General features: G+C 43.6%; 2 protein-coding genes across 7 annotated transcripts in view; both read left to right on the top strand.

The window, feature by feature from the left end:
- Positions 1 to 550: 550 nt before the first annotated feature.
- On the top strand, positions 551 to 9,985 carry LOC137353140 (THAP domain-containing protein 5-like). The gene is made up of 4 exons (XM_068019181.1): positions 551 to 780; positions 2,011 to 2,203; positions 7,201 to 8,310; positions 9,732 to 9,985. The coding sequence occupies exons 1-4, from the start codon at positions 698 to 700 to the stop codon at positions 9,855 to 9,857; spliced, it is 1,512 nt and encodes a 503-aa protein (XP_067875282.1). The 5' UTR covers positions 551 to 697; the 3' UTR covers positions 9,858 to 9,985.
- A 5,884-nt stretch (positions 9,986 to 15,869) lies between these two features.
- The window catches only part of LOC137353139 (uncharacterized), a 136,837-nt gene continuing 130,409 nt past the window's right edge, over positions 15,870 to 22,297 (top strand). For 5 of the 6 annotated variants that reach the window (XM_068019177.1, XM_068019180.1, XM_068019178.1 and 2 more), the window contains exons 1-2: positions 15,899 to 16,029; positions 16,552 to 17,431. In XM_068019177.1, coding sequence (XP_067875278.1) covers positions 16,754 to 17,431 — 678 coding nt within the window. In that variant the 5' untranslated portion in view covers positions 15,899 to 16,029; positions 16,552 to 16,753. The other variant, XM_068019176.1, reaches the window with a different exon arrangement.

Raw genomic sequence — 22,297 nt, 5'->3', positions numbered from 1 at the left:
AGCAGTTTTGAATGAGCTGGAATTTACAGAGGGTGGGAGATGAGAGACTAGCCTGAAGAGCATTGGAATAGTTGAATCTGGAGTTAATAAAATTGTGAATTTCAAGGTGGACTACATGAGATGTTTCTGCTTTTATGACTAATTATTGCTAGGCTAAGGGGAAAAGAGGATCAGCTGCCTATATGTTCAAAGTGTTTGTCTAAACTATTTTAAACATAATTCTATAAGATCTAACGAGTATTCAATAAACATTTCTGATAAGCTTTACACACGAAGGCGATTTAGCGATATTTTAAAATTACTGAACATTTAAAAAATTACATGGTCTTGTTTACCAACACAATGCATTAAAGGTAGGACGTCACAAAATGTAGTGGTTTAATTTAAGATCACTGTAACAATTTATTTTATGCAACCGGCAATTGTAGAAACAAACGCCAGTATAAAATATGGCGAACGTCTGACGTACCTCGCCACCGGGTGGGCGCCTCCATATTTGATACTGGCATGGTGCGTTTGCCTTGGAAGTCACGTGGGACAAGGCCGCCCCACCCCCCCCCCCCCGAGTGGGCTGCATACGCAAGAGCGAGTAGAGCTTCCCGCCCTCCGCCACACGGTTTGGAAGCTGATTTGAATTTGAAAGAGAAGCAGTTTTTTTGGGGGGGGCTGTGGCCTTTCGACCGCTTCTTCCGCCGCGATGCCCAAGAACTGCGCGGTGACCGATTGCTCCCGGCACGCGGGGCAGCTGGCGGCCGACAATCGGAGGATCAGCTTCTACAAGTGAGTGGCGGCAGGGCCTCCGGTCGGGCCGGGGGGGGGTTGCACCCGGTGTGTGCGTGTCCCCGTGCTCGCTGCAGAGCTCACTGGACTGAGGGAGACAGGAGGAAGAGGAGACCCTGGCACCAGAACAGATAATCTGCTGATTATCATATTGCTGTTTGTGGGATCATGCTGTGCCCAGTTTGCTGCTCTGTTTCCTAGTGCTTCATTGCGCTTTGGGACTCCCTGCAGTTATAGATAGTTATAGAAATGCAAGTTCACTTTTTATATCAGGGCCAACCCTGCACTCGACTCCATTCACCTGCCTTGGTTCTGTACCCCTTAATATCCCAGCAACAATATCAATCTCAGTCTTGAAATTTTCAGTTGTCCCCTTTCACCACCTCCCCCGCCCCAACACACACACAATGTCCCAACAGTTTTTTGGAGGGAGAATGTTCCAGGTTTTCACTGTGTGAAGAAATGCTTCCTGACATCACCCTAATTTCAAAGTTATTACATAGAATTTACAGCACAGAAGCAGGCTATTTGGCCGAATTGGGTTATTGTCCACAGGAACGTCCTCCCACCCTCCATCTAACCCTATCAATGCATCTCTCTCTCTCCCTGTCTCCCTCATGTACTTATCTTTAATGGCGTCTATACTAGCCACCTCAGCCACTCAATGTGGCAGCGAGTTCCATATTCTATCCCCTCTGAGTAAAGAAGTCTCTCCTGAATTTCTTACTGGATGTAACAGTGACTTTATATTTATGACCTTTAATTTTAGACTCTCCCTCAAGTGATAACCTGCTGCTTGAATAAATTTCTCTGAACCCCTCTCACTCTTTGTGATGATTTGAAATTGATGATTCCTTTGTCACTGACTCTCCAACCAGAATAAATAGTTTATTTGCCCTACGAAAGCAGTCATAATTTCTTTCAGAAACCCTGTTTTAAGTTTTAGTTTTCTCTGCTCCAGTAGAGATAATTGCTGTTATCTCAAGTACTCATGCTGGTGGATGGGCTTGTGCCTTTTCTTGTTTGAGGGTAGATTGGTTTTGAATTGTGGAGAAATCTTAATTTCTTAGCTAAAAACAAATGTGTAATGAGAGCTCTGGAGGGTGAGTGGTAGAACTGTTGAGAAAATTACTTTAAAGATTAGTGCTGTGGACAAACTATCTTCAACAGCTTCAAGAGAAGTCCCGTGTTTTTTAAGTTTCTCAGAAACAACTTTTTGTTTTGATTGAGGTTTCCATTGAATGACAAAGAAAGATTCGCGCAATGGCTTTCTAATATGAAAAGGGAGAAATGGGTTCCATCCCAGTACCAGTGCATCTGCAGTGAACATTTTACTCCTGACAGCTTTGAATGGAGGTGGGGGACACGATACTTGAAGGCAGATGCTGTACCTACAATTTTTTCTTTTCCGGAGCAGCCTATGGTATGTTTGTTCTCGAAAGGTTTGGCTATTCCTTCATGTGTACTTCATCCCAATATCTGGAATAATGCTAGAAATCAACCTGAAGTTGCTTCATACCGAGTACACAGCACTCTAGTGACTTGAAGAGATGGACATGCAGTAAAACCTTTGCGTGTTCTGATCTGAGTAGCTAACTAGGGTTAAAGTAGTAACGAGTAGTCCAGAAGCCTGGACTAATAATCCAGAGACTTTGAGTTTAAAATCCCACAATGGAAACTTGAGAATTTAATATGTTTTATTTTTAAATCTGGAAATAAAAAAAAAACTGATACCAATAAAAGTGACCATTAAGCTGTTGGATTGTCTTAAAAACCCAACTGGTTCACCAAAGTCCTTTCAGAAAGGAAACCTGCTGTCCTTAGCCAGAGTCTGGCCTGTATGTGATTCCAGCTCCACACCAATGTGGTTGACTCTTAACTACTCTCTGGCCTACCATGTCTCAGATTTAGGGACGAGCAATAAATAATGGCTATGCCATCGTGGAACGAATTAAAAAGAGATTAGGAGCGCAGTTACTAAATGAAATGAACAACCGAAATGCTGAGGAATTTCTATTTCAGACTGAGTTCCCGAATTTGAATATTTGGATTAGGGTCGTGGAGAGATGATTTAAGGCAAAAGGCTAAAAGGAGATTCAGACTGGAGGATGGTGATTTTCCCCAAGGGTCAGTGCTAACTGTATTTTTTTTTGCTCTATATGACTGACTCGGATCTTAGAACACAGAGTAGAATTTCAAAATTTGCCAATGATACCAAACTTGGAGTGGCGAACAATGAGAATGATACGAATCGCCTGCAACAGGACGTTGATAGGCTAGCAGAATGGGTAAACAAGTGTCAGATGGAATTTAATATGGAGAACTGTGAGGTGATGCATTTGGCAGAAAGAACAGGGAGAGGCAATATAGACTTAATGGCACAGTTCTAAAGAGTGTGCAGGAACAGAGGAACCTGGGGGTTCATGTGCATCGATCATTGAAGGTGGCAGGACGCATTGAGAGAATGTTTAGCAAAGCATATGGACTTCTAAATAGAGGCATTGAGTTCAAAAACCGGTGAAGCTATGTTGAACTATTATAAAGCTGTGGTTAGGCCCCAACTAGAGTATTGCATCCAGTTCTAGTCACAACGCTTTAGGAAGAATGTGAGGGTCCTTGAGATGGTGCAGAGGATATTTACCAGAATGATTCCAGGGATGGGGTATTTTAGTTATGATGATGGGTTGGAAAAGGTGGGGTTGTTCTTGGAGCAAAGGAGATTGAGGGGGGATTTAATAGAGGTGTACAAGATTATGACAGGCTTAGATAAAGGTAGACAAGGAAAAAAAGTGTTTCCATTAACTGATGGTACAAGGACTAGGGTGCACAGATTGAAGATTTTTGACAAGAGATGCAGGAGGAAAATGAGGAAGAACTTCTTTACACAGTGAGTGGTAATGACCTGGCACACTGTACCCACGAGGATGGTGGAAGCAGAAACAATGATTTCAAAAGGAAATTGATGGGCACTTGAAGGAAATAAACTTGTGAGGTTACAGGGATCGAGAGAGGAATGGGACTGACTGGATTTCTCTGTGGAGAGCTGGCATGAACTCGAAGGTCCAAATGACCACCATATATGACTCCAATATCTGTATTGGGGAATCAGATACTTTTTGATAACCATGTAGCATCCAGCACACCAGAGCTAAGGGAGATATGGGTTAGATTAGGCTTCAGTTCTATCCTTCACTGACTAGCTGAAATAGAATAAGTATGATGTTGTCACCTTGATGGGTTGATTTGTACACTCTTGGACTCAATGTTTCATAGTTATATGGTGTAGTAGAATTCTGAGAGATTGAATAAATTGAGATTGGATCATTTGGCTTAGAGTAATTACTCAATATAAACAGAATGTACATCCTCTTAGAAAAGGTCTGCAGTTGAGATAAAAACACAAAATACTGGATACAGTGAGCAAGTCAGCCAGTATCTGTGGAGAGAGAAAGTTAACGTTTTGGTCGATGAGGTGAGTGCTAATAAATGGTAACTGAACTGAAACATTAACTCTTTCTCTCCACATGCCCCCTTGCCTGTTGAGTGTTTCCAGTATTTTATTTCTTTCTTTCAGATATCTAGCACTTGTAGTAGTTTGCTTCTGTAAGTCTAAATGTTCTGTTTTCTTCCACTCTGCAGTTCTGAGCTCCTACCTTACCGAGGTTATTTAACAGACACTTTCTGTGTCATTGCTGTCGGCTCTCCTGAAAAGAGGGAGACTATCCTCCAAGTGGTGGGGATAGGAACTGAGTGGAAAAGAAAGAAAGACTTCCATTTATAAAGTTCCTTTAATGACCACAAGGTGTCCCAAAGCACTTTACAGCCAGTGAAATCTTTTTGACGTGTAGTTGCAGTTGTAATGTAGGAAATGTGGCAGCCAGTTTGCACACAGCAAGCTCCCACAAACAGCAGTGATGATGGATAATCAGTTTTTGTGATGTTGATTGAGGGATCAATATTGGCCGACACCAGGGAGAAGGTCCCTGCTCTTCTTCGAAATAATACCATGGGATCTTTTATGTCTACCTGAGAGGGCAGGTGAGGCCTCGGTTTAAAGTGTCATCCAAAGATGGCACATCTGACAGTGCAGCACTCCCTCAGTACTGCACTGTTGTCAACCTAAATTGTTTTACAACCTTCTGACTCAGAGGCAAGAGTTCTACCAACTGAGCCACAGCTGACATTGTATTGGCAATGTACCTTTTGATCTCGGTGTTTTGTAAAGCACAGTATTCATAGAGAAGTTTATTTTAAGTCAGTGTAACCTGAAGGCTATCTCAAAGCAGAAGTTTGGGTTTTATTCTTGTTACTGTATTTAGGATTAGTCTGACCTATCTCAATCTGTGGTATCTGATCAAATCCCTAAGACAAACATGCCATTTTGCCATGTAATTTAGGGGCAAACCTCAAGGAAACCATTTTTCTTGGTCTTCCTTGGTACCAAGCATAGCATTGGCATGGTGGTAATTTGCATAACCTCGGGTTAATGATTGTCTTGAACTGCCTGATCAATTACCTGGCAGAGGTGCAAAAACAATTAAGTTCAAATAATTGATTATATTATGTGCTGAATATCTCCCATTCACACGTCCGAATTGCCATACAGTTATGAAAATGATCAGGTAGTAATTTGCAAACTATGTTTGTATGCTATATGCCTGAGTTGAGAGTTGATCAAGCTTTTGAAAAATGGATGGGCAATTGTGAAAGAGTGTTCGAGCTATAGCTGCAATGAAACTCTGATCGGTAGATAAAGGGCACCCTCTACATTGAGATTACTAGAAAAGTTTAGGCCACATAACAATACCCATTGAGCTGATGGATAGAGGAAGATCAATATATATGAATGTTCAGAAGGCATTTGGTAAGCATCTGTGCAAGAAGTTACTATCTAAAACTGAAAATTGTTGGTATTGGAGGAAGCCTTGTGGTGTGCATAGTTGCATCTCCACAGATGCTTTTATATTGGATTTAGTCGCATGCCGGAGCTGTTGGCTGCCAATGCACAGGCCTCAGCAGTGGCAAGCAACCTCAGCTGGAGGAAAACTTACTGGATTTGCTAACCAGTCCTTGGGAAGGTAGGAACAGGAGTAGGCAGTTTAGCTCCTTGAGCCTGCTCTGTTATTCAGCTAGGTCATGGCTGATCTGTATCTCAACTCCATTTACTCACGTTTGTTCCAATTCACTTGATACCCTTATGTTTGAAAGTGAAAAGTTTAAAAAAAAAAAAAATTATTGCTCTTTCTCCTGAAGACACTGACTTTCACGTTGGGTAGAGTTACTGACAACTTGGTTCAGTGGTAGTATTTTACCTCTCGAATCGGAATCCCCACTGTAGGACTTGAGCACATAATCTAGGCTGACAATTCACTGAACTACCGAGGAAGTGCTGCATTGTTGGAGGTGCCGTCTTTGGATGATATGTTAAACAGAGGTCGCTTCTGCCTGTTCAGCTAAACAAGGTAAACTATTTGAAGAATAGCAGAAAAGTTCTCCTGATTATCAATTACCCTTCAACAAAACACCCCAAAAAATAATTAGCTAGTCATTCATCATCTCATTGATGTTAGGGGGACGTTGTTGAGTGCAGACTGGCTGCTACATTTGCCTACATAACAGTGACTTCACTTCAAAGCAGCTCATTGGTTTGTGAAGTGTTTTGGGACATCCTGAAGATATGAAAGTCACCAGAAGTGGAAGTTCTATCTATTTGCTATCTTGCCCAGATATCCATTCTTCCTGTGTGAGCCAAGATGGTGAATGTTCGAGATTATTACACTGTAGTGGGCATGGCAGTTGAGCCTCATTCTGATCTCGCAGATACCCACACATAAGAACAGGTCCCTGAATTAATTCTCTAAATGATGAAGCTAAAGAACCAAGAGCCATAGTGCAGGATACCATATATTTGAAAAGAGCAAAAAAGATCAGAGCATCACAGCCAGGAGCAGAAACACTAGCTGATTTCCGCATCTGTCCCACTCGCTAGCTCAAAGGGTTGAGGCCAGATGTGCCTCAGTTGTTGCTTTGGATGAGATTAGCTAACTCAGGACAGGTCAGCAATCAAATCTGGACCTTCTGGTCGATATAGATGCGTGCTGTACCAGGCATTGCCTTTATCGACTAGGCAATAAGGGCAGCCTCCTTGATGCTTTTTGTATAGATTTAAAATTAGGAAGCTTTTAAATGTATAATGCCTAACAGATTTGATTATTTTTGAACAGTTTCATTATCAGACCAGTATTGGACTATCAGCTACCATATGATTCCTGCTACAATTATGTCAGCTTAGAAAGCGTCCCGTGCATGTTTACTGTAGGGTATATACGTATTAAAAATGTTGGGATCAATTCTATTGTCTGTAATTGTTGTTGAAATTTTTAACTAAAGTTTCTAACTTTAAAAAAAATCTTTCTGCAGAAAAGGAAAGCTCTTGCTCGATCAAATGTGAATAAACGGCAAAGAAAGAGGTTGGAAGCTCAAAGCAATGAAGAAGAAACAGTGCTGCATGTGCAATCTGTTCCAGTCCTGTCACCTGCATTGAGTGAACCAAATGCACTTGCAGTGTTAGCTATGGCAACAGAACCAACTCTGTCTACGGAGGCCACTCCGTTGGCTTCAGTGACTGAATTGGATAAAGTAGCTATGTCTTCTGTCAGTGCCTGTGCTGATTCTATGTCTGAAGCAATTATACCATCTGCTGAACCTTTATCGAATGTGGCAATGAATTCCTTTGAGCTGCTACAGATAGACAGAGGCAGATCCCCTGAATCTGTACTACTGGAGCCATCAGTATTGCCATTTGAAAATGTTGCAGCTGTTGAAACTGTTCCACTTACACCAACATTGGCATCGGTTGAAACTGTAGGAACTACTACAATGTTGCCATCAGTTGAAATTTTACAACTTGTGCCAACACAAACGTGTGAGGAACCAGAACCAACATTAACGTCGATAGAAATTGTGCAGTCGGCTGGGCAAGATGTTGAAACTCTGTCCTCTCTCCAGCCAGAACTTCCAATGCCAGTCCCTTCTACTCCAGCAACATGCATTTTTGAAGACCTGCCTGCTTTAGCTGTTGTGTCAACTTATCAAACGTTATCACCCACCGACGTGTCGTCTCAGCCATCACCCATATTAGTGACAGCAGCAACTGGACCTATAAAAAAAGTGTCTGGCTTTGAAACGCTACTGACGTTGCCCTCTGCGCTCATTGTGCCAATTATGTCAACTCTACCAATTGTGCAAAACAATTCAGTTATGCCCCCTGGGCCAATTATTGAAGCTGTGGAAACAGTTATGAGCACACTACCTGACCCACCAGAAGTACAAGATGAACATTCATACCACAAAAACGATCTCACCATTGAACAACTTGAGGAGATCATTACTAACCTGCAAAAAAAGGTGAAAGTTATACAGCAGCGTGAAAGGAGGAATTCAGCCCGACTGAAAGCTATGGAAAATCTTGTGGACCAACTGAAAAGGGAAAATGTTATTTCAGAGGAGAAGCTAAAAATAATGGAGATGGTAGGTAAAGGACTTCAATCTTGGATTTATATTTTGAGAAACCTAGATGAAGGCCTACAGTGCAGGAAGCTTCCAAGATTGGTAAAAGTAAGGAAGAACTTGGGTAAATTAAGTCGTTGCAAGAAGGTGCAAAAGACTGGTTATCCCCTTGCTATCTTGGTCGGCCTCCAACCTTCCACCATCCATAAACTTCTGCTTATATCTTAACTTGCTCCAAGTCCCATTCAGCCATCACCCCTGTGCTTGCTGACCTACATGGGCTCCTGGTCCAGCAATACCTCAAATTTAAAATTCTCATCCCTAATGTTCAAATCCCACCCCCCCCCCCCCCCCCCTCCTCCATGGCCTCTCTCCTCCCTATCTCTGTCACCTCCTCCAGCCCTACAAGCCTCCAGAATTTCTGCGCTCCTACAATTCTGGCCTTTTGCACTTCCCTAATTTCCATGGCCCCATCATTGGCAGCCATGATTTCTGCTGCCTAGGCCCTAAGTTTTGGAATCCCCTCTGTGAACCTCTACGCTGATATCTTCTCCTTTAAGATGCTCCTTAAAATTTTGCTCTTTGACCAAGCTTTGGTCACCTGTCCTAACATCTTATATGGCTTGGTGTCGCATTTTGTTAATGCTCCTGTGCAGTAACTTGAAGATCTTTACTATGTTAAAGGAGCTATATAAATGTAAAATAAACAGAAAATGCTGGAAATACTCAGCAGGTCAGGCAGCATCTGTGAAGAGAGAAACCTGGTGATGGTGTGGGCTGGCAGGGAGGGGGAGAACTTACTAGGTCTCCATGTCAGAGATTAAAACTGACAGTTCATCATTTTTTTTCCCAAAGAGGTGATCTGTTCCTTTGTGATGTCTCATGATACCAACTGATGAGAAAGTTGTTAGTAATGATTCCTAAACTAGGTTGCTTTTGCAATGCTGTATTTTCATCGAGAAGCTGTGATACTGTCACTTTGAACTTTTAACACTCCTCCTCACCTTGGAAGTGTCTTGTTTTCATTCCTTGCCTCTCCCTGGCTGAGATTGTGAACTTGTATTCTATTAGTCCATGGTGTGGATTGTTGGTGCACCAATCTGTTGCTGTACCATTTTGAAGGTAAGTGTTGACATTGTTAGTCTGTGGAACCATGCTAACAGTGAGGAGTGAAATGTATTAGTTTGTTTACCATAGCTGTGTAGTTTAGAGGGTGGATTTTGTGAACACCCGTGCCATAATTTTCCAACATGCGCAGGCTGCATGTGAGACTCAAATGGTTGTGGGAGGAACTCAGAAAATTTACCTTTTTAAATCTGAAAAGAGAATAAATTTTAAAAACAGAACTTCACAGATTGAAAATTGGTAGTAGTCTGCATGATCAGAATAGTCTAAGGAGATTGTGGTATATTTAGCTAATTCTTTGTTGTTGCAATTTTCAGACCTGCTCACAGACAAATGCTCAGGTGATTAATCCCTCCGGTGCTGTCACAGTTGTTTGTGAAGACAATGGCACTATACTTTATACACTTCAACAGTCACTAAATGAAGATGGTGATTTTCTTTGAGGGCGGTATTCAGCTTCAAGGAGAACAACCGATATCCACTTGCTAAATCCTACAACTGTTATTGTTTGTTTGTTCATGGAAAAACTTTGTAATTGAAAAGATTAAATTATATTTTATTTCTACTATTACATTGTTACAAGCTTTCTTTAACGTAATTGCAGTGATGACATGACATTCTTGACTAGATGAAGTAGTGCAGTGTGCTTGCTTAACCCAGAAGCTCTTGGAATTTTTGTTTGATCCCTGCAAGAATAATTGAGCTTGTGTTCTCTGTGTACAATAGTGCTCATTGGATGGCTGTATTTTTCCATTACATATAGAAATAATTGTCTTGAAAAACTATCTTGGTGTATAAGAGATAAGGGATATTGTGCTATATCAGCTGTTTCTAATGTTTTACAATGATCAGTGAGGTTAATTTTTCTCCTTTCCTCTCTTTCTGAAGGTCTTGACTTCTTCCTAGGCTACTCTGCTGCTCACTCAAGCACTCATTACTGAGATACACATATAAATAATGAGTATTGGCAGGCTATTTGACTAGGACACACTAAGCTGATATTAACCTGATGGCTATAAATGGGTAACTTCATTGAGGGACAATCGTGAGTGGGTATCTTAATTTCCCACCACCATAGAAGGTCAATGAAGTAGGCAGCGTAACTGGCTCAAAAGCCGAGTAATTGTGTTATTGGACAGGAACAGGATTGAAGTTATATGGCAAGAAGGGTGGTAGATGGGGTCAATCTGTGAATGAAGGGTAGGCAGTTTGGGCCAATGCCCTTTTCCTGTTTCTGTCAGTGATGGCTGCATGGTAGCTCTCTCGCCTCTTAAGTCATAAGGTATGGGTTCAAGTCCCATTCTAGAGCCTTGAGCACATAATCTAGGCTGACACTTTGTGGAGTGCTGCACTATTGTGGGTGCTATTTTTCAGATGAGACATTAAACTGAAGCCCCATCAGCTCTCTTGGGTGGGCGTAAAAGATTCCATGACGTGTTTCAAAGAGCAGGGGAGTTTTCCGTTTCCTTGCCAATATTTATCCCCCAAGCAACATCACAAAATAGATGATCTGGTCATTATCATATTGCTGTTTGTGGAAACTTTCTGTGCGCAAATTGATTGCCGCGTTTATTTATTTTTATTTAGAGATACAGCGCTGAAACAGGCCCTTCGGCCCACCGAGTCTGTGCTGACTATCAACCCCCCATTTATACTAATCCTACATTAATCCCATTACCCTCTCACATCCCCACCTTCCCTCAATTCCCCTACCACCTACCTATACTAGGGGCAATTTATAATGGCCAATTTACCTATCAACCTGCAAGTCTTTGGCTGTGGGAGGAAACCGGAGCACCCGGCGGAAACCCACGCGGTCACAGGGAGAACTTGCAAACTCCGCACAGGCAGTACCCAGAATTGAACCCGGGTCGCTGGAGCTGTGAGGCTGCGGTGCTAATCACTGTGCCGCCACTGTTTCCTACATTACAACAAGTAACTACACTTCACAAAAAAAAATTAATTGTCTGTAAAGTGCTTTGGGATACCCTGAGGTCATGAAAGGCACTATTTAAATGCAGGTCTTCCTTTCCTAAAACAAATGATTTCTCTGGCTTTGCTGAGCCCTACAGATTGGTAAAATTCCAGATTTAATCCCTTGTCTCATGAGTTAGGCAAAGGTGGTGAAGATAAAATAATCCATGCTCTCATCTCCTGAGTTCTATCTAGTGACACTTGCTGGAAGGTCCACATATAGACAGGATTAAGCTTAGCTGTAATGAACCCATAGTTGAATAATGAATTAGCATTCACTGTCTGGATTGTCACAGAACATATGACTTCTTGGACATGTTACTGCCAATGCCTGGAGCAGTAGCCCAGTCTGAGTCATCTTGAGAGAAGGTAAGAAAAATTGGGAATGCATTAAAATGTCATCTGAAGAAGCTAGTATGCAAAATGTACAAGTAGAAAGTACAACAATACTGTAGATAAAAGAATTATAGCATTGCATTTTAATGTATCTATTTGGTTAATGGCAGGAGGATGGCCTATTTTCACTAAAATATATCCATCTGACAATGCAAGAAACTGCTTCTATAGCCTGTCTAGAACATGAATTCAACTTCTGTGGTAGTCCATATCTTCTCACAGTGACAACTACTCTTTCATTCAGGGGAAAGAAACTCCTATCTAAAAGGATTTATTTTTTGGTAAATATCAATGATCTGAGCAGGGAAAAGTAAATGATTTTGTGTCTTTCAACAGCTGTATTGCATATACCATCTTTTGTTCAGAAAAGATCTTGCATCTATAAAGTGATTTGGTTGTGGGGACAAAATGTAGTATTTCCGAGTTTGCGGATGACACAAAACTAGGTGGGAATGTGTATTGAGAGGAAGATGCAAAACTGTTTCAAGGGGGTTTGGACATAGTGAGTGGACAAGAACGTGGCAGATGGAATATATTGTGGAAAAATGAGGTTATCCACAATGGTAGGAACGGGTGTGCAGAGTATTTCTTAAACGGTAAGAGATTAGAAAGTGTAGATGTACAAAGGGATCTGGGTGTTCTTGTAAATAAGTCACTGAAAGCTAACATGCAGGTGCAGCAAGCAATTAGGAAGGCTAATGGTATGTTAGCCTTTATTGCAAGAGGATTTGAGTACAGGAGTAGTGAAGTCTTGCTTCAATTGTATAGAACCTTGGTTAGACCGCACCTGGAGTACTGTGTGCAGTTTTGGTCGCCTTACCTTAGGAAGGATATTATTGCCATAGAGGGAGTGCAATGAAGATTCACCAAACTTGTTCCGGGATGGCAGGACTGTCCTAGGAAGAGAGATTGGGGAAACTGGGCCTGTATTCTCTAGAGTTTTGAAGAATAAGAGGTGATCTCATTGAAACCTACAAAATACTTAAAGGGGTAGACAGGGTAGGTTGGGGAGTCTAGAACCAGGGGACACAATGTCAAAATAAGGGGGAAGCCACTTAGGACAGAGATGAGGAGAAATTTCTTTACTCAGAGGGTTGTGAATCTTTGGAATTCCCTACCCCAGAGGGCTGTAGAATCTCAGTCATTGAGTATGTTTAAAGCAAAGATTGACAGATTTCTAAATACTAATGACGTAAGGGGATATGGGGATAGTGTGGGAAAAAGGCATTGAAGTGGACGATCAGCCATGATCATATTGAATGGTGGGGCAGGCTTGATGGGCTGATGGCCTATTCCTGTTCCTATGTCTCTTTACAGATGTCCCAAAGTGATTGAGTCAGCAAACAACTTGTGATTATTACTCACTTCAATTTAAAATAACAAGCTATATTTAAATTGTCACTTTTAAAGTAAACACAATGCCATGTATTAATATTGGTTTCTAATCTGTGTTGATGACTATTGTTTCTTCCTGCAGTTTGCCCAGTGTTTGACAATCAACATTGGCAGATGCCATGTTCCAAATTGATTGAACAAAGTGAGTGAATTTAATTCAGCCACTTTTACCATGTTGCATTCTTTGGAAAGCAATGTTAACTTGAATTGGTGAATTTCATGCCCACCTTTTTGTGTTCCCTATAACCTTTTGTTACAGTATAATTTATATTGAATATTTTTAATATGAAATAAAGGGATGTGAGGTTACTAAGCTCTTGCAGGCAGCTGAGGCTAACTTCAGTGTTGTAAAATTCTGTGATTCTACAATGGCACAGCCACCAAACAACAAAACTACCCATTTAAAAAAATCTGTAATTCAATGTAACCTTACTGATATGGTGCAGAGCTGTGAACATGGGAATGTTGGAGAGGTTTACAATTCCAAATGTATTTTACAAAATTCTGTTCACTGATCTATATTGAGTCCAATTCTGTTTTTATTACATGAGATTTTGGCATTTTTAAACCAGTTGGAGATCCTATTCAACACAAGTGAGGCCACTGGTTTGAGTGACTGAAATAAAATTCTCTTCCTATGACGTGGGATTTAGGATTGTTCCAGGTATCTTGGGAATGAATTATGCAGTTCCTTTTTTGTTAAAATCATACAACAGTAGTTTATTTGAACAGTGATGTGCATCTGTTCCTTCTAGAAGAGTTTGTTACAACCAGGTGAGAAATGTGTCTAGGCGTCTGTTACAATCTTCACCTGGTCTTATTGTAACAGGGTTTAATTTTACACACACTGTGTTTTGAGCTCCCCATTTTGTGAATCCTTGTTCAGTTTTCCAATTATAAGACAAAGAAACCAATTCACACAGGCTTTCTCAGGTTTAAAGAAGAAAAATGAAATTTTATTAAAACTTAAACTCTAATACGGTTAATGCCCACACTAGCACGCACACGCGATACACACATGTAAATAGAGACAGAAAAGAGCAGAAGAAAAGTAGAACAGTTTAAGGCAATCTCTTGTTACTCTGCTTCGAGCTCGCTGTAGTCCTTTATTGAAGATATGGTCTTGCGTTTCGTTGGGGGCCCAGTGTTCCTTTTAAAACTTGTTCACGTAGGAGACTTTTTCTCTCTCAGTTTACGTGTCTTCAGTGGTTTCCAAAGCTAGTGAAAGCGAGATGAGGGCAGACAGGAGAGGGGTCTTATCAAACCAGGAGCTTTCTCAGTTCAAATCCTTTGTTGGAAGTTCACATCGCAACAGCCAGCTAGTCATGTGACTAAAACTGGTCTGACCACTTCTGTGTATTAACGAAGCAATGACGGGGTCCCTTTTGTTCCAACACTGCTAGTACTATGCAAATGTCCTTCCAGTCAGGGTCTGGCAATTTTAAGTTTTAATGTTCATGTGGCTAAATCATGTGTGCCTCAGTCTTTACCTGACGAGTTGTAACTGGAAAATTACATTTTAGTAGTTGTCTTGTTCATCATTTTGTTTCCTAAACCCATACTGGGATTACTGCTGCTACAGGGTTGTGTTCACTATTATGTGTATTGAATTATAACTGTGGTGGATAGCCTGGTTTAGTGGGAGAGTAAATTGCAAACACTTTACCTATGGAAAACATTCCAGCCTTTAATACTAGTTCTGTTGGGTGGTTTGCTGAAAAGTACAATCAAACACAGTGGTATAGGTGTGAAAACTGCTAATGGTTGCTTTTAGTGCCCATTTCTATTTTCACAGGCAGAGGTGTGAATCTGAGTAGGCAGGAAGCTGCTAGATGCTTTGGCCATCAGCACCTTGTGGTGCCGAGAGGGTGAATAGTAAACTGGCAGTTTCAGCTGTTTTGTTGCTCTGTGATCCAGCAGGGTGAGAGTTCAGTCATCCTCCTGCTTTAAGACAGCTAACCTGTTGCCTGAATAAAGCTGTGCCCTGCTAGCAAACGAGCTGGGGTCCCTTCTCCTGTAGCACCGCAGCCTCACAGCTCCAGCGACCTGAGTTCAATTCTGGGTACTGCCTGTGTGGAGTTTGCAAGTTCTCCCTGTGTCTGTGTGGGTTTCCTCCGGGTGCTCCGGTTTCCTCCCACAGCCAAAAAGACTTGCAGGTTGATAGATGAATTGGCCATTATAAATTGTCACTTGTATAGGTAGGTGGTAGGGGAATATAGGGACAGGTGAGGATGTGGTAGGAATATGGGATTAGTGTAGGATTAGTATAAATGGGTGGTTAATGGTCGCCACAGACTCGGTGGGCCGAAGGGCCTGTTTCAGTGCTGTATCTCTAAATCTAAAAAAATCTTAAGGGAGCAAGGGTGGCATGTGGGCCATTCCTTCTGGGTGAGTGTTATTGTAAGGCGGTGGAGAGGTGCAGGTGGACCATGTGTGCTGAGAACAATTGGGAAGGCGGTCGGGTTGTTGTCCCTGGGGCAGGGGGTGGAGGAGAGCCCCATGGCCTGGGGCAGGGGGTGAAGGCGAGCCCCAGAGCCAGGGGGAGGAGGCAGCCCAATGCCATGAGCAGGGGGTGGAAGAGAGCCTGTTGCTATGGTGAGGGGAACAGCATGGTAGTGCCGGCGCCACCGCGTGGTCCCTGTGTGTTTGGTGGGAGGGGAGTCACGTGGTCCCTGTGGGGGTGGGGAGTGAGTCACGTGGTGCGGCGGCTGGTGCGTGTAATTTAGAGGCCTGGCGGCGGGCTCGGATAGCTCAGGCTCCGTACTAGTCGTGGCTGTGGTGGGGCAGAGGAGGGCAGGGTCGGGGGCCGTCAGCCGGCCAGCGTCCGTTCACTGCTGCGACTAGTTTGAGGTGAAGAGGAGAATTTAATCTAACGACACCGTGCTGGGGTGGGGGCCGCGGGGGCGGCCGCGCCGGAGCTCGGCGAGACACAAAGCCTGGATCGCGCTCGAGGCCGAGGCGCCTTTTGTTGGGTTGCGGAAGGCGGGCTGAGGCCTTGCTACCTGCATATGCCGCTACCCCACCCTGCCTTCTCCGAAATCCTTCCATAGTGAGGGACTAACGGGAGCGGGCCAGGCCTGTACAGGGGGAGCCGGGCCGGGCCGGGCCGGTGGTGGAGGAGGAGAATCACATGTCCGGCTCGGTGCCGCTGAGCTGGGCTGTTTGCTCCCATTGTCTGCGAGTCCTTGAGGCATTTCACACCATTTAAAAAATAAAACATTTTTAATGATGAATTGTGAAAGCGGAATTCAATCTGGTGCAAGGAGGCTCCACGTGAACCAGTGTGTTTAAAGCCCTGATTTATTGCCTCCTCCTCTTTCAGTTATTTTAATATCATATAATCGGCGTTTATTCTTTTTCTTCTGCTTTCAGGATGTCCTTCCCGAACCGAGCCTGGAGCGGCCGCCTTACCCCCGGCGATGGCTGACAACAGCCGGCAGCTGCTGGGCTTCTCTCGCCCCTCTTACTGATTCCATGGCCGAGCATTGATCGAGGCGTCGCTGCGAACTGCAAGCTGCCGACCGATTGCAAACACACACCATTTACATCTAGGCACACACTCACTCACTCCGCCATGGACCGAGCAGCTCCTGCAGCCATCAGCCCCAGCCATGTCCGCCGAGTAGAAGGCAACGACATGATGAAGTCCCCTCCATCCTGCCTCAAGTCTGGGAATGTCAAGGTCTACTTGAAAAAATGGAGCATCTGGGACAAATTTTACAACTTGGGTACCGAGATGAGGATGTCCAAACGAGGGAGGTTTATGTTTCCATACTGTGAATATTCCGTTTCTGGGCTGGATCCCGAGAAAAACTACATCATGGCAATGGATATCTCTCCAGTGGACAACTATCGTTATCGATATAATGGGTGCAAATGGCAGATAAATGGGAAAGCAACCCCGCATGTGATGGGGAGGCTTTATTTCCACCCAAATGGCAGTGTTTCTGGAAAAGAGTGGATGGTTAAGCCAGTGTCTTTTGCCAAACTCCGATTAACCAACTGTCCCAGTGCAGAAGAAGGTAATGCAATCCTTCATTCAATGCATCGATATGTCCCCCAATTGCACATCATTGTGGCTGATGGAATTATTGAGAAGCTAAACCTGAATGATCCTCGGGTCTACACATTTGTCTTTCAACAGACTGAGTTCTTTGCTGTGACAAAGTATGAAAACAAATTTATCAGGCAGCTAAAACATTTCTATAATCCTTATGGCACGGCACTGCGAGACGTAAAGACCTCGAAACAGGTAAATGATCAACTATAGTTTTTTGGGTAAGAAAATGGTCATTTAAAAAAATGTTGGCCAAGAGCCTTGCTAATGGGAGCCCAATGAATTTAGTCAAGCATGTAGGCATCAGACAGTTTGGCTGTAATATCTTTGTAAACATCTTGAAACATACTCAATGCTGATTTCATTATCTGTGTATAAATCACTGCACACTCTGCCTGATTCAAATTAAGAAATCTAGACATCCCCGCAGTTTGAGTGTACTGGCAGTGTTGTGAAGCATGCCAGTCATGTAACTATGACTGGTGTGATTTGAATATATTCCAACTGTTGTCTCAATACGTTGATGCATTCAATGACTCTATCCTGAATCGTTAAATTATTAGAATGTAATTCTGATTCTAACTTTATCGTGGTTTCCACAAGCTTTAATTTTTAACTGTAATCAAATTATTGTAAGCCTGTATTTTGAGCCATTCTACATTAACTGAAGACTGGAGGAAAGGTTTCCCACGTGAATTATATTTTCCTCACATGTCTAGTCTTAGGCCTTCTGTTCACCTTGCTATGCCTGCAGCTGGCAGTTGGCTCAATCACATCCTTTGCCATTGATACCCATCCCAACGAAACCCTTAACTCTTACACCCTGATCACTCCCCTAATATGCCCCACCCCACCCCAGTCTTTGCTCCATTAAGTCCCAAGGGCCACAGACTTGAATGTATATGGTGAACAACTGATTTAGCCATTTATCATCAGGTCTATCTGGACCACACGAGCACTATTGGGCCCTGTTGTCCATTGCCAAAACAGCTAAGTATTCTAAGATCATCATCTGGCTTTTCTCAACTACCAACTGTCTTAAATTCTTAAAACGTGCACCTCTACTCTACCTTCCAACATAAGTGTGAGAAACTTTTGGCCCTCTTAGTAAGATTACGACTATCTGTTCAGCCGCTTGTGCCACATCCATTCCTTTCCCCTTGCCCACTAAGCCGCGATTTCCCTTTGCCCTAGCCCTAAATGTACAACTTCTAGTTTCTCTCCTATCTCCCCTCTCTGAGCTCACCTCGTCCATAATACAGCTAAAGCCCCGGGGACACAGGTTCAAATCCCACCATGGCAACTGGTGGAATTTAAATTCAATTAATTAATAAAAGTCTGGAATTGAAAGCTAGTCTCAGTAATGGTGTCATTTTTTTATTTTTTATTTTTTTAAATTTTTATTTAGAGATACAGCACTGAAACAGGCCCTCCGGCCCACCGAGTCTGTGCCGACCAACAACCACCCATTTTACTAACCCTACAGTAATCCCATATTCCCTACCACCTACCTACACTAGGGGCAATTTACAATGGCCAATTTACCTATCAACTGCAAGTCTTTGACGGTGGGAGGAAACCGGAGCACCCGGCGAAAACCCACGTGGTCACAGGGAGAACTTGCAAACTCCGCACAGGCAGGACCCAGAATTGAACCCGGGTCCATGGAGCTGTGAGACTGCGGTGCTAACCACTGCGCCACTGTGCTGCCCGACATGACACCATCATCGATTGTTGTAAAAACCCATTAAGGAAGGAAATCTACCATCCTTACCTTGTCTGACTCCAGACCCACAGCAATGTGGTTGACTGTTAAATGCCCTCTGAAATGGCCTCGCAAGCCATTCAGTTGTCAAAGGCAATTAGGGATGGGCAGCAAATGCTGGCCTTACCAACAACGTCCGCATCATATGAAAGAATAAAAAAAACACCTGTCTTGACATTCCACCCAAATTCCCTTTCTAGGCCCCATTTTAGCTGATATTTCAAACTCTCCTCAATACAGTTCCATCCCTCTCAAACCTGCCATCAACAACTCCCTCAAAACACCCACCCTTTTCCAATATCCCTTTTCTTTCCAAGGTCCTTATATGTCTTGTCGCTTCCCAAAACCATACCCGTCTTTCTCGCATCACTATGTTTGAACCTCTCCAATCAGGTTTCTGCTAATTGCCAGAGCACCAAAATGACCCTAGTCAAAGTCACATCACATCGTAAATGACTTTGACCATTTTACACTGTCCCTCCACATCGTTTTTGACCGATCCTGCAGCCTTTGACACTTTTTTTATTCGTTCATGGGATCTAGGCGTCGCTGGCTATGCCAGCATTTATTGCCCATCCTTAATTGCCCTTGAGAAGGTGGGTGGTGAGCTGCTTTCTTGAACCGCTGCAGTCCATGTGGGGTAGGTACTATGTGCTGTTAGGAAGGGAGTTCCAGGATTTTGACCCAGTGGCAGTGAAGGAATGGCAATATAGTTCCAAGTCAGGATGGTGTGTGGCTTGGAGGGGAATTTGCAGAGGTGTTCCCATGCATCAGCTGCCCTTGTCCTTCCAGTTGGTAGAGGTCGTGGGTTTGGAAGGTGCTGTCTCAGGAGCCTTGGTGCGTTGCTGCAGTACATCTTGTAGATGGTATACACTGCTGCCACTGTGCATCAGCGGTGGAGGGAGTGAATGTTTGTGGATGGGGTGCCAATCAAGTGGGCTGCAATGTCCTGGAAGGTGTTGAGCTTCTGGAGTATGGTTGGAGCTGCACCCATCCAGGGAAGTGGGAATATTCCATCATACTCTTGACTTGTGCCTTGTAGATGGTGGACAGGCTTTGGGAGTAAGGGGGTGAGTTACTCGCTGCAGGATTCCTAGCCTCTGACCTGCTCTTGTAGCCACGGTATTTATATGGCTACTCCAGTTCAGTTTCTGGTCAATGGTAACCCCCTGGATTTTGATAGTGTGAGATTCAGCGATGGTAATGCCATTGAATGTCAAAAGAGATGGTCATTGCCTGGCACTTGTGTGGCACGAATGTTACTTGCTACTTATCAGCCCAAGCCTGGATATTGTCCAAGTCTTGCTGCATTTCTACACAGGCTGCTTCAGTATCTGAGGAGCTGCGAATGGTACTGAACGTTGTGCAATCATCAGTGAACAACCCCACTTCTGACCTTATGATTGAAAGAAGGTCATTGCTGAAGCAGCTGAAGATGGGCTTAGGACACTACCCTGAGGAACTCCTGCAGTGATGTCCTGGAGCTCAGATGATTGACCTCCAACAACCACAACCATCTTCCTTTGTGCTAGGTACAACTCTAACCAGTGGAGAGTTTCCCCCCTGATTTCCATTGTCTCCAGTTTTGCTAGGGCTCCTTGATTCCATACTCGGTGAAATGCTGCATTGATGTCAAGGACACATCATCCTCCTCCAATGCCTCTTCTCAGTTATCCAGCTGAGTGGGACTGCCCTTGCCTGGTTTCACTCTTGCCTATTCGTTCATAATCACTTCTGCAGCATTGCTTCTGACATCCCCGAGGATCTATCCTTGGGATCTCCTGTTTTTCATCTATATGTTGTCCCTCAGACATCCTCTGAAGATATAAAATCAGGTTTTACATTTACACTGACAGCACCCTGCTTCACCTCAACAGCACCTCTCTCAACCCTTTCATTGCTTCTGTGTTGTCAGTATGTTTTGTTTAATTAATTTCATGGGATGTGAGTGTTGCTGGCAAGACCAAGCATTTATTCGCCATCCCTAATTACCCTTGAGAAGGTGGTGGTGAGCTGCCTTCTTGAACCACTGCAGTCCATGTGGTGTAGGTACACCCACAGTGCTGTTATGGAGGGAGTTCCAGGATTTTGATCCAGCGACAGTGAAGGAATTGCGATATAGATTTTTTAGATTTAGAGATACAGCACTGAAACAGGCCCATCGGCCCACAGAGTCTGTGCCGACCATTAACCACCCATTTATACTAATCCTACACTAATCCCATATTCCTACCACATCCTCATCTGTCCCTATATTCCCCTACCACCTATCTATACTAGGGGCAATTTATAATGGCCAATTTACCTATCAACCTGCAAGTCTTTTTGGCTGTGGGAGGAAACCGGAGCACCCGGAGGAAACCCACGCAGACACAGGGAGAACTTGCAAACTCCACACAGGCATAGTTCCAAGTTAGGATGGTGTGTGGCTTTGAGGGAAACTTGCAGGTGGTGTTCCCACGCATCTGCTGTCCTTGTTCGTCTGGGTGGAGGAGGTTGTGGGTTTGGAAGGTGCTGTCGCTGGTGGTGAGTTGTTGCAGTGCATCTTGTAGATGGTGCACATTGCTGCCACTGTGCATCGGTGAAGGGAGTGAATGTTGAAGGTGGCGGATCAAATGGGTTGCTTTGTCCTGGATGGTATCTAACTTCTTGAGTGTCATTGGAGCTGAACTCATCCAGCAAGTGGAGAATATTCCATCTCACTCCTAACTTGTGTCTTGTGGATGGTGGACAGGCTTTGGGAAGTCAGGGGGTGGGTTGCTTGCTGCAGAATTCCCAGCCTCTCATGTAGCCAAAGCATTTATGTGGCTGCTCCAGTTCCGTTTCTGGCCAATGGTAACCCTCAGGATGTTGGTAGGAAATTCAACGATGATAATGCCATTGAATGTCAAGGAGAGATGGTTATTGCCTGGCACATGTGTGGTCTGATAGTTACTTGCCACTTATCAGCCAAAGCCTGAATGCTGTCCAGGTCTTGCTGCATATGGACATGGACTGCTTTAGTATCTGAGGAGCTGCGAATGGTACTGCACATTGTGCAGTCATCAGCAAACATCCCCACCTGACCTCATGATGGAGGGAAGGTCATTGATGAAGTGGCTGAAGCTGATTGCGCCTAGGATATTACCCAGAGGAATTCTTGCAGCAAAGTCCAGGGGCGTAGATGATTGGCCTCCAAAAACCACAACCATCTATCATTGTGCCAAGTATGGCTCCAACCAGCAGAGAGTTTTCCCCCCAATTTCCTTTGACTTCAATTTGGCTAGGGCTCCTTGATGCCATGCTCACTCAAATGC

Source organism: Heterodontus francisci, chromosome 40 (assembly GCF_036365525.1).
Source record: "Heterodontus francisci isolate sHetFra1 chromosome 40, sHetFra1.hap1, whole genome shotgun sequence".
NCBI lineage: Eukaryota > Metazoa > Chordata > Chondrichthyes > Heterodontiformes > Heterodontidae > Heterodontus > Heterodontus francisci.
The sequence above is the reverse complement of the archived record's forward strand: the minus strand, read 5'-3'. Positions and strand labels throughout refer to the sequence as shown.